The 17,285-nt window shown below is 41.7% G+C and overlaps 1 protein-coding gene across 3 annotated transcripts in view; it reads left to right on the forward strand.

The window, feature by feature from the left end:
- The window catches only part of KIF9 (kinesin family member 9), a 41,773-nt gene extending 34,169 nt beyond the window's left edge, over positions 1-7,604 (forward strand). For all 3 annotated transcript variants that reach the window (XM_031470197.2, XM_010997283.3, XM_031470198.2), the window contains 4 exons: positions 846-1,022; positions 1,326-1,441; positions 1,854-1,958; positions 6,630-7,604. In XM_031470197.2, the coding sequence (XP_031326057.2) occupies positions 846-1,022; positions 1,326-1,441; positions 1,854-1,958; positions 6,630-6,680 (449 nt within the window). In that variant the 3' untranslated portion in view covers positions 6,681-7,604. The remainder of the gene's footprint in view (positions 1-845; positions 1,023-1,325; positions 1,442-1,853; positions 1,959-6,629) is intronic.
- Positions 7,605-17,285: the final 9,681 nt, after the last annotated feature.

Genomic DNA, 17,285 nt, shown 5'->3' on the forward strand with positions numbered 1-17,285 from the left:
TTATGGTATCAGTGACACAATGTGCCTTACTTTTCCCCTGTAAACATCAGCAGAAGTGCTAATGCTTTCCTCCAGTACCTGGGATTGCCTTGTGCACCCTGGCCATACACCTCAGTCACACACAGGACTCACCCTCCAGGGTTTCTGGGGATGGAAGCCCCATACTCTGGAGGGGGTTGACATGATGCCTTTGCTGAACTTTCAAGGTGCTGTGAGCAGTGAAGAGCCAGGTGAGTGGTTCTACAGACCATGCTATTTTGTCTTAACCCAACAACCCTCATCAAACTGACAGACCTTAAAAGGTCTATGCAGAGAGATCATGAGTGGAGGAGATGACTAGTAGCACCATTGACCCCTCTTCTCCTGGAGCTCTCTGACAGCCACCCAACATGATAAACACATCTAATAGTCTCTAACAAGAAGGTAGCTGGTGAACACTGAAATCATCAAGAAGACAGCTGGGTTTACATCTATTGATATAAATAAGGAATCTTACCCAGGTGCCTTGAGGTACTAGCCAGAGGTGGCAGTCCATGTATGTAATTTACAAAAAGGTAAACATCCATGTATAATAAAGGTGATTATTGGATATCTTTGTCTAACGATGTTTAAGATGAAAAGAAGCTTGGAACATGGGACATTTCTACCCTTTCCTCTGTCCACCCCTCCTGTTTGTTCTAAAAATCCCAGTGTGATCCTCTGATCTGAGCTTCCTCTCCCCATGAGACACGTCCTGGTAGCCTGGCCTCCTCATGCTTTGCCAGCCCTGTCCTCTCTTTCCGAATGCCTTCCTCCCCGCTCCCCAGGTGGGCACCTCATTCCCTGACCTCCTCATCCCCCTGCAGGCGAGTATGAGAACAAGGGGCTGATGATCATCGATGAGGAGGAATTTCTGCTGATCCTAAAGCTCAAAGACCTCAAGAAGCAGTACCGTACGGAGTATCAGGACTTGCGCGACCTCAGGGCTGAGATCCAGTACTGCCAGCACCTGGTGGATCAGTGTCGCCACCGCCTACTTACAGGTGCGCCATTTGGGAAGGTTGGCCGGCCACCTGAGATTCCAGGAGGCACAGGTCAGGGCCACTGCCTGGGTTCTAGAAGCAGTTTCAGAACTTCTCTCTGGCAGAGGCAGGGGCTGGGCAGGGGCTTTAGATGTGTGTGTTTCCAGGACTCTGAGGGCAGGAGATGGAGATGGGAAAGGGTGAGATCCTGCAGCACGAACGGAGGGCAAGCCTGTGACAGGAACAAGACAGACAGGCACACACCTCCTTGACCAGCTTTCTCAGGGACTCCTCCACAACTCACAGTGCTATCTCCCTGTGCAGAATTTGACATCTGGTACAATGAGTCCTTCTTCGTCCCTGAGGACCTGCAGGTGGCAGTGAAGCCAGGTTGCAGCATCAGGCCAGGCATGATGCCTGTCAGCAGGATTGTGTCTCTGGTGAGTGGTACAAGGGCAGGGGTGGGGATGGTGGATGAACACAGGGGCAGTGGGCAGTGCCCGTTGTGCTATGTTCTTGCCACAAAGTGTGTGTATGGGCTTCTCCCAGCCTTTCCTCCAGCTGACCCAGGCAGGGGGGCAAGTTCAGATCTTTTCTCAGTTACCAAGGATGAGGACACAGAAATATCACTTGCTGCTGCCACCTTTCTTGAGTGGCTCATCCTGCTCAGGTGGCAGATATAGGGTGTCTGTGATGACACTGGAAAACATGGGGCTGAGGGGTTGTGAGATACCCTGTGTGAGGGTTTGCAGACCCAGCAAGGTGCAGCCCTGATGCCCACCACAGGCCCTGTCAGGGTGGATCCCAGCAAAGCCAGGCTGAAGGGACTGTGCTGAGTTGGGCCTCTTCTAGGGAGAAGATGACCAGGACAAGTTCAACCAGCTACAGCAGACGGTGCTTCCCGAGGGCCCTGATTCTATCTCCTTCTACAACGCCAAAGTCAAGACAGAACAGAAGGTAACTGGGGAGATTCACGTCTCCAGAAGGCAAGGCCTCAGGGACCTCGTTACTAGGACACCCAGGATTATACTCCCCACTTTAGAGAGGCAGAGGAGGAATATGCCAGCCCAGGGAAATCCGGAGTCATGCAGAGTCTTCTGCCAACTCCAGAGTCCTGGGACTGGGCTGGACCCAACAGGAGTCCCACACACTATGGTCAAGCCTGGACATGGCTGGTGAATGCTAAGCCAGCCGATGTGTGGTTAACAGCCCAAGAGAGGTCCTGGGGATCCCCTGAGGCCACTGCCTATTGGAGAGAACCTCTTCAGCGGGAGCCACATTGCACAGGTAGCAGGGGACCAGAGGACCACATGCAGCTGAGGCAAAGTAGACATAGGCCTGGTATTCTCCTTCCTGAGCAGGTTGGGCTGGAGCAGAGGCTCTCCACTCTGCTGAGGCCCAGCCTGGCGCTAGAACACAGATGGCCTGTAATGCTGTGTGCTTTTCTGTGCCCAGAAGCAGTTCTTATACAGCAAGTGGCAGCGGCAAGTGAACTCATCCTTTAAAAAACATTTTTGTGGTACTCATTTACACTTCCAATAGGTGATTCGTTCCGTTTAAACATTAAAAAGCATGAAAGTACTAATACCTAGTTCCCTGTCAGTCCAGCTCCCACCAGTCCCCTCTGACAAGGAACCACCATCACTTGTTTCTAGAGTTCTTCTTGCATGTTGTTCTGCATCTTGCTTTTTCCACTTCACAGTATATCCTGAAGATCAACCCACGTCTACCCATCGGTGCTGCTGTGTTATTTTTCACTCTGCATAGTAATACTCCACTGCCAGGGTGTATCACAGTTCATTTAGCACATCTCATATTTAGGGACTTTTAGGAGGTTGTGTTTCTTTACTGTGACAGACATTGCTGGAATAATTAACCTTGTACAAATCTGAATTCACACAGGAGTCAATGTATGTGAGAGGCTTGTTTGTAGAAGTGAATTTCTTGGCCAAAAGGATTTTTCATGGATGGTGCCAAGTTGCCTACCTAGAGCTGGACCCATCACACCCCCCTGCCCCCCCAGGAGCATATATGGGATGTTTGTTTCCTACAGCTACCCCACAAGATGTAGAATCGCACTTTTTGTGTTTTTTTTTCAATCTGAAAGGTAAAAAAATGGTCTCTCGGTGTAGTCTTAATTTGCATTACTCTTATCAGTCAAGTTGAGCTTCTTTTCATATGTTTAAGGGCCATCTTAATTTCTTTTCTGTAAACTGCCTGTTCATATTTTTTGCCCATTTTTCTCTTGGTTGTTGGTCTTTTTCTTATTAATTTGTAGGAACTCTGATATATTGGGGAAAATAGCTCTTTATTATATGAGTTGCAGATATCTCCCCCTGTTTGTCATTTGTCTTTTGACTTTACTTATGTTTTTTTGTAGCTATTTTGTTGAATTTTATGAAGTCTTCTCTTCCTTGGCTTCTGGATTTTGTGTTGTAATTAGAAAGCCCTCCTCCTGACTGAGATCATTCTTTATGTTTACAGTTAAGCTGATACCTTTACTGATGCTGATAGCTGTGAGGAGCTGAAGCCCACTCAAAGAGGCTTGAGTGAAGGGATCTGTTAGCACAGATTGTGAAGGTCTCATAGAGTAGCACCTCTCATCCTGTGCTGTGTACACGTCACCAGGAGTCTTGTTAGATTGCAGATTCTGATGTAGCTGTTCTAGGGTGGAGTCTGAGAGCCTGCATTTTTAATAAGTGCTCAGATGATGCCCATGCTGCTAGTCTAGGACCACACTTTGAGTAGCGGGACATAGAACTCATCTGTAGGAAGCAGGCCCCAGGCTCCTCTTCCTCCAGGCCTTTCTCCCTCCAGACCTGGCCTTAGTTTCTCCCTGAGGTCTGCTCCTTCGCCTATCTGTTCTCTGCACCCCACCTCCCAATTTGTAGCTTCATTCTTGGCCCTAGCATGCTCTTATTTTCCCAGACTTCATAGTCCCAGGGCCCAATATCACCTGGACCACTTACTTTGTGTCTCTTTTGCATAATTGACTCTTTTGAGTTAAGTGTACATTCTTAGAGTAATCAGCTGTGGCTTGAGGCAGGGTCACCTGCCCATCCCAGTTACCTGGGCTCCTTCAGCAGGACAGAGGATGGCTTTACTCAGGTAGCCACTTAGCCTTATACTGTGAACATCAAGCTTTATTAACCTGGTCCCCAGAGGGAGGCCCTAATCAATGGACAGGGCCCTGCCCCTCTGGAAAGGTTTGCTGGAACCCAACCACTGTGGCTGGGGAAGGAGACCCTGGCCAGATTGCTTCCATGGACCATATTGGCTGATTTCAAAGAGCTCCTTCAGGGTTGTCCATGAAAATCTCTCTGTGGGTAGGTAGAGCTCTATGGGAGAGAATGGAGTAGGAGCAAGTAGGCCTAGGCAGCCCAGTCTCAGAGATCATTTGGCTGTGACCACCATGCAGGGGCTTCCTCTTCTGACCACAGAGAGGCCTACCCCTTCTGGGATCAGAGGAGGGGGCATATGATGTGAGGTAGAGGTCAAACGTTGCATGTGGATATCCAGTTTTCCCAGCACTAATTGTTGAAAAAAAATGATTCTTTCTCCATTGAATTGTCTTGGCACCCTTGTTGAAATTCAGTTGACCATAAATGTGATTGAACTTAAGAAGCTCTAGGAGTCCTGAGTGCATAAGGTGAAATTACTCTCCTCCTGAAAGAGTTTGACCTACTTTTGCCTTTAGCCATGGGGCATAACCAATCCAGGACCATTTTAAGCTCCTTCAAGAATTCCAACTTGATAAGGAATTAATATCCAGAATATATAGAAAACTCCTGAAACTCAACAACCAAAAAACAAAACCCAATTCAAAAATGGGCAAAGGACTTGAATAGACATTTCTCCAAAGAAGATACACAAATTGCCAATAAGTACATGAAAAGATGTTCAATGTCACAAACCAAATGCAAATCAGAACTATGAGATACTACTCTATACCCATTAGGATGGCTACTGTCAACAAACAAACAAACCCAGAAAATAACACATGTTGGCAAGGATTTGGAGTAGTTGGAACCCTTGTGTGCTGTTGGTGGGAATGTAAAATGGTACACCTGCTATGTGAAATAAGCCAGTCACAAAAATACAAACACTGTATGATTCCACTTATATAAGGTATTTAGAGTGGTCAAATCATAAAGATAGAAAGTAGGATGGTGAATTTCAGGGTCTGGTAGGAGAGAGAAATGGGGAGTTATTGTTCAAGGGGTATGGAGTTTCAGTTTGGGATGATGAAAGGAGTTATGGAGATGGATGGTAGTGATGGTTGCACAACATTGTGAATGTATTTAATACCACTGAACTGTATACTTGAAGCTGGTTAAGATGATAAATTTTGTGTATTTTACCAGAGTAAAAAAGTGGAAAAATATAGTATAACTGCTGTGAAAAAGAGTATTTAAAAATCAAAAATCAAAATAAAAAATAAAAAACAGAATTACCATATGATCCAACAATTCCACTTTTGGGTATATACCCAAAAGAATTGAAAACAGGGTCTCAAAGATATATTTGTACACCTATGTTCCTAGCAGCATTATTCACAGTAGCTAAAATGTGGAAGCAACCTAAGTGTCCATCAGCAGATGAATGGATAAGCAAAATGTGGCATATACATACAAGGGGAGTATTAATAGCTTTAAAAAGGAAGGAAATTCTGATATATGTTACAACATGGATGAATCTTGAGGACACTATGCTAAATGAAATAAACCATCCACAAAAAAACAAAACAAAAAAACCAAATACTGTAAGATTCCACTTATATGACATACTCAAAATGGTCAAAATTGTAGGAACAGAAAGGATGGTGGTTGCCAGGGGCTGGGGGTAGGGGGGATGGAAAGTTACTGTTTAATGGGCAGAGAGTTTCCATTTTACAAGATGAGAGGAGTTATGGAGATGGATGGTGGTGATGGTTACACAACATTATGAGGAGTGTATTTAATACTGCAGAACTGTACACTTAAAAATAGTTCAGACGGTAAATTTTATGTTATGTGTATTTTACCACAGTAAAAAATTAGGGGAAAAGAAAGAATTCCAGCTTAACGTGGGACCTTCAGTTTCTGTTCAGATTCACTGTGTGGGGAATCTGAGATTCACCTCCATATTCCAAGTTGGTTTTAGCATTTGCTTGGTTACTGCCCACTGATTCAGCTTCAGCTTACTTTCTCCACCAGCTTTCTGAGAGCTTAGCAGTGCATTAGAAGGCTAGGATTCATGAACATCTAGTTGATTTGCAGAGAGAGGGCCCTTCAGAGTATATAGGCCCCCATCTTCTAGAGAAAGAACCCTTTTCTTATCTTTTCAAACCTAATTCTTGTCAGAAGCCTTCAAGGGGGCCCTTGAAACATGATGTCTCCTTTTAAGCATGCCTGCCCCACCATTTAAAAACAGCTTTACACACTTTCTTTAGGATAAAAGAATGAAAAGGATTGAATGGAACATTATTTCTCACAGAGTTAGGGCTAGTTGGAGGGAATCCTTGTACCTAAATGGTGATGTCTGCAGGAAGAATGATGGGGTAGATGTAAGTGGCATGGTTTCTGAGTCTTCCCTAAGTCCACATGTCCTAATCAACTCTTGTTTTCTCGAACCCTTTTCTGTGTCCAGCAAAATTATTTGAAAACCATGATGGGCTTCCAGCAGACACAGAGGAAATAAGGACTCATCGCCAGTGCCTTGAAGGACCACACCCCCAGCAACTCCTGCCTGCTCTAGTGGAGCTGCCAAAGCACCTGCCCAGACTCCAACCCTCTGCTCCAAGGCTGGGGCCCAGCACAGAGAACACACAATGGCCTGCCTGCCAAGAGGGACAGCCTTCAAAAGACACTCTTGCCTATCTTCACAGAGTACTTTTGGTTTCAATTCACTGTCTTATGTGCAGAAACAGGATAAAATAGCTTTCTAGTCTGGACTTTCAGTGCTCATCCAAGAACTTTATTTAATTTCCTGTCTGGGAGGATGTCTTCCCTGTATACAGATGGGATCCTAACCGAGTCTCCAGTAAGAAAGTGAAAAAGTAGCTCAGCCAGGCTCCCCCAGCAGGCCTCTGTTCCACTGGTCAACCTCATTCCTTTCCTGGATGGCCATCCTGGGAATGACCTGGGTCTGCGAAGCCTTGGTTCCCACAGCTCCCTCATAGGTTGTCTCAGGGCATCCTCTGTGTTCCTGAGCCAATGAAGGCAGGAGGCCTTCCTTCCTCAGAAACCAGGAGAGGATGGGGTGTAGGTGGAAATGACTGAAAGGCAGATTTTTATCTCAAAATAAGAAGAGGCTTAAAATGAGATCAGTCCTACCATGAACTTAGCAGTGAGAGCCCCATGGTGGGAGGCTGTCTGGCAAGGAGATGGCAGAACCTGCATCAGATGGAAGGTTGAACTAAATGGCACCTGTCCAATCAAAGACCCAGTGATTGTGTTCTTCAGTCCATCGGTGAGCAGCCGAATGGGGCTTTAATTGAAGGGAGAAAGCTGAAAGGCTTTCCTTGAAGTCTCTGCCCTCTCTCCTGTCTACCCCTTTCTCTTTCACTGACTGATACACAATGGTCTTGAGACAACTTTAATTTAATTTTATTTTTTAAACTTTTTAATTGAGTTATAGTCATTTTACAATGTTGTGTGAAATTTGAAGCAACTTTTAGAGACTCCTGCTATGCTAAGGCTTCCCAGAGCAGCTCTGAAGTCCCTGATTTCATTCCCCTAGATGACACATGGGGGCTGTCACTGACCAGCACTTAACGATGTGCACACAGCCTTGTTGGTCAGTCCTCATGTTTCCTTTAATTGTGGCCAAGCAGACAGATGTGTCCAGGCTCTACTCATCCTCTTAGCTGTCGGAGGCCTTGGACAGAGAGTTCTGATTCTTTCCCTTCTTGGCTGCCCTTGCCCTTACCAGGACCTGTTTTGGGTTCCCAGGTCTTTGGGGCAGCTCAGGAAATAGGACACAGCAGACAGGGGGTACATCATCTTGTTGGGGTCACAGGACACTGCTGTCTGAGGCATTACCAATGCCCCATTCCCTTCATCCCCCATCACTGGCTAGAATGGCATGTGGCACACAGGATGTCCCTCCACAGAACTCCTGAACAGCCAGTCCTGGGGGCCCACAGGTCGGGGCAAGCTGGGCCTTTGTCATGGCAGCTGGTCCTATTTGTCTCTAGCTCATGCTTCCCCACATAAGCCTCTCTGGTCAGTTCTGGTGCAAATGGAAACGTGATCATCAGTGTGGGGAGAGCCACAGGAATAAAGGAAGATGGTGCTCACCCTCCATGCAAACTCTGCACAGGAGCAGACACCTCCAACATAACAGGGAGTTAGGAGGCATTCTGTTCACTCAAATGGGCCTAAAAATGGGTTCTAGAAAATAGTACCCTTTGAGCTAATCTGACCATCAAAATCACCCCTGAAGGGACTTCCAATTCCGTCAATGTGACAGATAAGGTAACCTGAAAACACTCCGGCTACAAACAGAGGTGCCGGCTAAAGTATAACATTCTTTTAACTGCAAAGTTAAATTTGCAGAAAAGAAAGGGAACTGCGAGGAGCTGGAGGACTGAAAACCAGAATGGTCAGCATGTTAACCAGCTGTGTCCGCTAGAGCCAGGAGAAGGTATGTGAGCAGATGGTTGCTCTTGAGCGTTAATGTCTACATAAGTGTGAGAAATAAGTCTTTGGCCCATGTGCCATAGGAATTTGGAAATGAGACCCCCTGCATAAAGGTGGCACTTGATGAAGAGATGAGCTAGCAAAAGTTCCCCTGCTGACATGGAGAAACAGTAAGGAAACTTTCCCCAAGGATGAGGGAGAATAGATCCTGTGAGAATTTCTAACCATGCACAGGTTTGGGATTCAAATTTACACTGTGTGGGCCAGGAACCACCAGGCTAAGGAGTTAACATAAAAATTAGCCCATGGCTGAAATACCTAGTAGAATCAAATTAAAAAAAAAAACTACTGTACATCCCCTTTACCCAGCTACACAGAACTTCCACAAACCCTAGTAAACGTGAGCTCCAAAGATTAAATACACATACACATGCATGTACATATGGTGTACATGGAAACAACCTATCACGGAGGAGGCACAATGAAAGATTAGACTTATAAGAATTCCAGATAAATTACTGGATAAAGATTATACAATATATATGTACGTTTTAAATAAAGACAAGTTGGAATCAAAAATGTGATAAAGGCTATCAAAATACAGTGCATATTTTTTAAAAACAAGACTTCCTAGGAATAAAGAAAATGTAGCTCTAAAAGTTAAAAATGACAGACTAGAAACAGTAAAAGAGAGAAGTAATGACCTGGATGTTGGATCTGAAGAAATTACCAGGAATTGTAGAATAGAGAGGAAGAGAAAGAAAACTGAAAGTATGGATAAGAGACATGGTGGGCAGAATGAGAAGATCCAGTATACATCTAATCACAGATTCAGAGGAGATAACAGGGAGATCACTCTCTTGATGATCCCGTCCAGTCTTGTGGCTTTAAACATCATCCATGTGCCAACTCTCAATTTTATATATCTAGCCTAGACTGCTTTCCTGATCTCCAAACCTCTACAGGCATACCTTGGAGATATTGCAGGTTTGGTTCCAGACCACTGCAATAAAGTGAATACTGCAATAAAGCAAATACCACAATAATGCAAGTCATATGAATTTTTTGGTTTCCCAGTTCATATAAAAGTTATGTTTACACTACACCATAGTCTACTAAGTGTGCAATAGCACTATGTCTAAAAAATGTACATATATTATTTTAAAAATATTTTGTTACTAAAAAATGCTATCATCTGAGCCTTCAGTGAACTGTAATCTTTTTGCATTAGTAACATCAAAGATCACTGATCACAGATCACCATAACAAATATAATAATGAAAAGCTTGAAATATTGTGAGAAATACCAAAATGTGACAGAGTCACAAAGTGAGCAAATGTTGGAAAATGGTGTCAGTAGACTTGCTCAATGCAGGGTTACCACAAATCTTCAATTTGTAAAAAACACAGTATCTGTGAAGTATAATAAAGCAAAGGGCAGTGAAACAAGGTATGCCTGTATAGCTAACTTGGCATCTCCAGTCGAATGTCTATTAAGACATCTATAAATCATTGTGTTTAAAACTAAATGCTCAAAAACAAACAAACTAACCAAAACCCTAAATGCTCAGTTGCTCTCCCCCCTGAAAACATGCTCCATCTACTGTTTCCTTTATTTCAGTTGTATTGTTCAGGCTAAAGTATTGTACTTCACTCCTCTTACCTCCCACATCAAGTCTGTCAAGAAATTCAATGGACTTTACCTTTGTACTATTTTAAAAGTCTGATAATTTCTCATCCTTCTAGTGCCCCTACCCTGGTCTAAGCCACTATCATCTCTTGCCTGGATACTCTTAACAGCTTCCACACTGTGTCCTTATTTCCTTATTTTCTTACTCCCTCATAGACTGTTTCTAGAAAAGCAGCCTGGTTGTGATCCTTTTAAAATGTAAGTTAGATCACATCATGCCTCTTCTCAAACTTTTAATGGCTCCTATTTTCCTTAGAGTAAAACTCAGGTCCTTAAAACAGTTCACAAGGCTCTACAGGATCTTGCTTCCTGTGACTTTATTTGCACACTCTGCTCTGACCACATGGGCCTCCTTACTGTTCCTCAAATATGCCAGGCAGCTTCTGCCTCAGGACATTTGCATTGTCTTTTCCCTCTGCCTGAAATATTCTCTGAGATGTTTACATGGTCACTCCTCCCTTTGTTTAAGCCTCTGTGTAAATATCACCTTCTGTAGCAGATGCTGCCATGCCTTGACTGTAGTCCCTTGTGCTATTCCTGCTAATGGCATCCCCCTGAAAGCATCTGCAACTTTCTACATAAAGGCTTTCTCAACCATAGGTACTTAACTGCTGCAGTGGGCCCAAATACCAGGGAGCTAACACATTTAGGAGCAACCCTCAACCAGTGATTGGTGGGTGAGTACCCCAACCTCCTCTCCCTCGGATAGGACAACTCTGAGGCATGTTCTCCACTATTTCTTGGGATTTCCCAATATAAATACAAATTCACATATACATGAATGGAACCAAATGAAAAAATCTGTTGTTATATTAAGTTCATGGGATTGTCAATGAAATAATATTATGAAATATTTAAGGTTGTTTTAATAGTGTTATATAATTTTTAATAAAAGTATAATGAAAAGGATAAGGTTGAACCAATATAACACCCAAGGTTTCTTTCTAAAGTTCTGAGATTCAAGGTAGGACAAAGGATTCTGGATAGTCCTGTCTTCTAGAATCTTTAATTTCAAAGACTCAGACACCTCTGTTGCTGTTTCCTCTGACACTATGTGGAGGTTCCAAATCACTTGCTCCACCATCAGCTGGGCCCAGGGAGTCTCAGTCTGAACTTGATCACTGATTAGCAGGTTGCACTTTTCTGAGGCAATACAATATAAATGTAGTGTATGGGTGTTGGGCCAAGACATCTGAGTTTAAATTGGGACTCCACTGTCTTACTGGTGTCAGACCTTGGACAAGTTGTCCAATTTCCCTGCTTTCCTTTCCTTGTGTGTAAAACAACAATTAATAGTCCTGGGGCTCTATGAAATGAAGATATTAATGTATGTCTAGTGCACAGTTGGGCCCCAATCAACTGAAACTGCCATGACAGTAATAGTAACTATAATAATAATAGATACGAATGTGCCCAGCATTACATCTGATGGTGAACACACACACACACACACACACACACACACACACACACACACACACACACACACACACACACACACCAACCAATGTTAGGCTCCCTTTCTACTCCCCAAAACAGATTTTGGATTTGAAAAGGCAGTGTTCAGACTGGCATTATTTTTCTCAAAATTAATCCTGACTGATGGATTTTTAAGACCAATCCAAAAGTTTACAGTAAAAGTAGCTACTAAAAATATACCCAGTGACATCCTGGTCAGTGTTACTGGAGGTCAAGTGTCTGGGGTCAGGGTAGTAGCCCCTGCACATCACATCTGCCAGGCTGCACTTGTTCGGGGCTGAAGGCAGTGTTATAAGTGGACAGACTCCCCAAGGGAGGGTGACCAGCATCACGAGACACTGAAAATTCCATCAAGCAAGAAATAATCATGAAAATCAGGGGCATTCAATCTGAGAATAGAAGTCCAAAGGGGTACTTCTGTCATTTCAGTAGGAAAAAATGGGATAAGAGTTTTCCAACCCTGGAATGGATGGTCTTGGTGCAAACTGGGCTTCTAGCCCTTGCAGGATGTAAGCAGTGTCTGGGCAGACCCAGTCAAGGTCCTCAAACAAGGAAGAAAGGTATTAAAGGCCTCGAGCTTTCTTCTAAATATAAATTCCGGATTCTATAAAAGCAGTTGTGGAAAGCTGTGATTTTATAAAGGCAGTTTAACGTATCAGTTGAAAATTATATCTTATACAGATATTCACACATATATGAATAAAAAGACTAAAATGTCAAAGTGGTTGTTTATGGATGAAACAAAGTGATTTTTCTCCCTTTAAATTTCAAAGAATATCTTCTTTATTTTTTCTATTAAATATGCAGAAGGCTAGAGGGGCTAAAGGAGGGATCTGGAAGGCTCTCAAAGAGGCTGAGAACATAGAGAGTATGATTACGTATGTGGCCAGGTACATGAAAAAGGAACACAGGATCTAAGAATCACATACAAGTCCATATGCTACCACTGAGAGTCTGTGACTCTGGGTGCCCTTACTTCTCTGAGGCTCAATCTCTGCATCTGTAAAATAGGGGAAGCAACCCACCCTGCTACAGGGAGGCTAAAATGACCAGGCGAGTTAATATCTATGAAGACTTTGCAATGTTTGAAGTCTTCTATAAATACCAATTATTATTCCTGTTCACAATTAGAACTTCTTTGAAAAATTGTCTTTTAACAACAGATAAATTAACATTCTACTTCAGTGCTGGAAAATCAACTGGCTCACGTTTTTTGGAGAACAATTACGTAGTGTATCTCCAGAGCCTTAAACATGTATATATCGGTATGTACTTTATACATCAGTGCAAACATTTGGATAAAAATTTGGCAATACCTTTAACAATTTTAATTGTGTATAACAGAAGTGTACCATAGGCATTTTGTTCAAATGCAAGTTTTAATTAGAATTATTTTATTTTAAAGTTATTATTTATTATTATGTAGTAATTTTTACAAACAATTAGAATTATTTTATTAATCAATTTTTTAAAAGTTTTACATTTTAATACTTATGGGAATTGTAATTTCCAAGCACCATGGGCTGCTCAATTCTATGTGTACTTCTGAGATACCAGACATTAAATTTTAGCAAAGGTGAGTAGAGGAGCCATCTTATTTCCATAGGTTCTGCAGTAAAGTGTTTAGCTGACTGTTGTCATAGAGTTACTAAAGTTTCCTTCCTTTCTAACAGTCAACTGACTGGGTGAAGATTTATCTCCTCTTCAATTCCTGGGCTTGAGGTTAAGCCGATGACACAATTTCATTGAAGCAAACACACAAACTGAAGAGTTTTGCTTTACTTGAAGAAAACACTAAATATCAGATGTAACATTGCTACTTTCACTTATATATTTTAATTTCTAATAGATTCCTTTGACCTTGGACCTAGAACTGTGGCTATGGAGAAATCTGACTAGTGTTTAAGGTAAAAAACTGTCTTTGAATATCCATGTGATACTTAGCTTCCATTGCATACACACCAACTTCAGAATCTTCCCTGGAGTGGGGATATAGAAGAATCTTTAGAGGAGGGTTAATAGAAGGTATACTAGCACTCTCAAGGTTACTTCTAGTGAATACAGACTCTCCACAAGACCCCTTAAAAACCTGTTAATCAATAAAGTTAAATTTATTAAATTTACAGCGTTAAAGAGAATGCCAACTTGACAAAGGCATAATAATTTCTCAGAAAGTCAGGGGGAGGATATTTACAGGGCTTTAGGGCCCAAACTGGGTGGTTTTAAAGAGAGTTTTGTAAAGCAGGAAACTGACTGAGACTAGGCAGAGTTTATAACAATAATTTTAGATTGGTAGGCACAGTGAGGCAACAGTCTTTAAGCAAGTCTCAATGAGTAAAATACTAGTTTTCATAAGTAAGCTTTTTGTTAGTTCATAGTCTAGGATCAAGTATTTCTTGGAGCAAATAGTTATTTTTGCTTATTCTCAGTATTATTTAGTGTAAGAACAGGAAAGTTATGTCTGGTTTCTGTATTTCTTAACCCAGAGACAGGAAATTAAATTGGTTTCAGTTCTCTTTACCAGGCTTCAGCAAAATAATTTTGTCGTAAGCAACGATTGGTTGTTAGTAAGTCCTACTATGCTGGTATTATTATTGAAAAACAGTGGTAAGTTTCCTTGTTGTCATTATATTTAAATACCTCATGACTGCCATTTCATCTTGTTTGGGCAACTTGTATATGCATGACAAGGCAGTTCCCAAATCTCTGACAGGTCAGGTAATGTCTCTGCCCTGAAGAAAAATGATGAAAGTAACCCACTCTTTACCTTTGACTAATAATTCTGTTATATCCTACTGCACTAAAGAGACTGTCTGAACAAACATCTGATTACAAAATATTGTGTGCTTATGATTACCAAACCACTCATGGTCATTACCTTGTGTATTCCATTGTCAAGGACACTCATCAAGCATTTTCTTAATTGATTTTCCATACCATAAATATTATTTCACAAGATTCACTCTGTTGTTAGACCTAGAAATCTCTTGATGATTGTATTAGTTGTTTATTGCTGCTGTAATAAATTACCACAAATTGAGCCTCTTGAAACAATACAAATTTATTATTTTATATTTTGAAGTCTGACATGAGGCTAAAATCAAGATGACAATAGGAAAGAATACATTTCCTAGCCTTTTCCAACTTCTAGAAGCTGCCTACATTCTTTGGCTCATGGCCCCCTTCTTCCATCTTCAAAGCCACCTCTCTGTTGGTTCTTTTGTAGTCATGTCTCCCTCTGACCCTCCTTTTCAGCTTCCTTCTTTCACTTTTTAAGGACCCTTGTGATTACACTGCCCTCATCCAGATAACCCAGGATAATCTATTTTAAAATCTGCTGATTGGCAAATTTGACTCTATCTGCACCTTTAATTCCCCTTTGCCATGAAACCTAACATATTCACAGGTTTCAGGTATTAAGACATGTACATCTTTGGGGGGGGAGGGCATTATTCTACCTACAAGAGTCATCAAGTGAAGCAGGAGTTTGGTTCACTAGATGGACTTTGGTTGCTGATGTCCAGGGGTACCATGTGATCATTGATGACAAGGTCAGGGAAGTCAGAAGTGATCACGAGGTAGGCATTTTGCTATTTGGCTAAATACAGCATGCTGTACATGGTTTCTCATCTTTGGAGGATATCATCTTTAAGCTGGCTCTGCAGCTGTGCCTTCAGAAGGCCTTTCCATTTGCTTTATTAGGCTGGTAGCTTCTGGGTAGTGAGGTGTCATTTCCTTACTGCACCTCTTCCCTGCTGTGAAATGGGATTCTTGGTCTCATGTATTGTTACACAAATATTGCGTCGGTAGATCAAACACTTTGAAAGTCCTCAGATAGTCATGCTGGCCACGGCCTTGCAGGTAGGAAATATGTGTCAATTCTAGTTGTTTAATTGATTCTCCTTCCAGTTTGAAAGGGTCCTATTATCAACATGACACAATGTGGTCGTTTGACTCCTTGAGGGATGGAGTCGTATCAGGGAGTCCTCAAAGGATAGTGTCATATCATTGGTCTCTGCTGTGGTTGGGCTGGACACTGAGCAGTAGTAGTAGCATTAGCTAAGTCCTCTGAGCTAAGTATCTATTTATCTAACTACATAAAATATACAATCATATAGGTGTATTAAGAAAGATGGAAGCCAGGTTTCTCAGCGTCAAAGAAGGGAGTTACAAATATGGAAAGGAAGAAAATTGGAAGAACTCTGTGGTATTGGATTAGAATTAGAGGATTCAGTGTGAACTACTCATAAATGTCAATATAGATATAGATATATAATATATAAATATATGCATATAGACATAGAAATAAATAATATAGATGTAAGTGTGTGTATATAGGGGATTTATTTATTTACCTATATATTTATTTATTTGTATACAAATATACTCTATCTCTGAGCACTGAGAAGGCTTTGGAGCAGTAATACCCCCAATAACAATGGACCAAGATCTAGTACCATTTGACTTCTAAATCTTCCACTGAAAGAACCAGAACTTCTGGGCTGTGACAAAAAAAAAGTATGAAAGGAGCTGGAAATCAGTTATGCCAGAAAGCAAGGAAGTACTCAAAGAATGATACGGTTCTTATCAGAAGGACATAGAAGACAGTTAATGAGGCTTTCACTAATAAAATCTGAGACATTTTGAGATTAACTTAAAAATGATCTCCTCAATTTGATCTGTAAGTTTAACACAATCACTATCAAAATCTAGTAGGCTTTTCTGCAAAATTGACAAATTGATCCTAAAATTTATATGAAAATGCAAACGATCCAGGATAGTCAAACCAATTTTTAAAAAGAAGGACAAAGTTGGAGGACTCATACTTTTCAATTTAAAACTTACTATAAATAGGGAGAGATTGGCAACTTATCTGTAAAGAGCTCCACAGTAAGTGTGTTAGGCTCTGAGGACCATATGGTCTGTCACAGCTATTCTACACTTTTTAGGATATTCACAGTGTGGTGCAATCATCACCACAATCTAATATTAGACCACTTTGTTGCCCCCTAAAAACCTTGTACCATTAGCCATTACTCCCTATTTCCTCACTTTATCTCTTCCAGCCACAGGCAACCACAACTCTACTTTCTGTCTCAAGAGATTTGGCTATTCTGAACATTTCAAGTAAATGAAAGCACACAATATGTGGTCTTTTGTGACTGACTTCTTTCACTTAGCATAATGTTTTCACGGTTAATCTATATTGCAGCATGTATCAGTATTTCACCCTTTTTAAAACAGATGAATAATATTTAATTGATGGATATACCACAATTGTTTATCCATTCATCAGTTGATGAACATTTGGATTGTTTCCACTTTTTGGTTATTATGAAAAGTGCTGCTACAAGCCAAGAACAAGTTTTTGTGTAGACATACATGTTCATTTCTCTTGGGTATTTACCTAGGAGTGGAAATGCTGGGTCAAATAGTAACTCTATGTTTAACCTTTTGAATAGCTGCCAGACTGTTTTCCGAAGTAGCTATACC

This window comes from Camelus dromedarius, chromosome 17 (assembly GCF_036321535.1).
Source record: "Camelus dromedarius isolate mCamDro1 chromosome 17, mCamDro1.pat, whole genome shotgun sequence".
NCBI lineage: Eukaryota > Metazoa > Chordata > Mammalia > Artiodactyla > Camelidae > Camelus > Camelus dromedarius.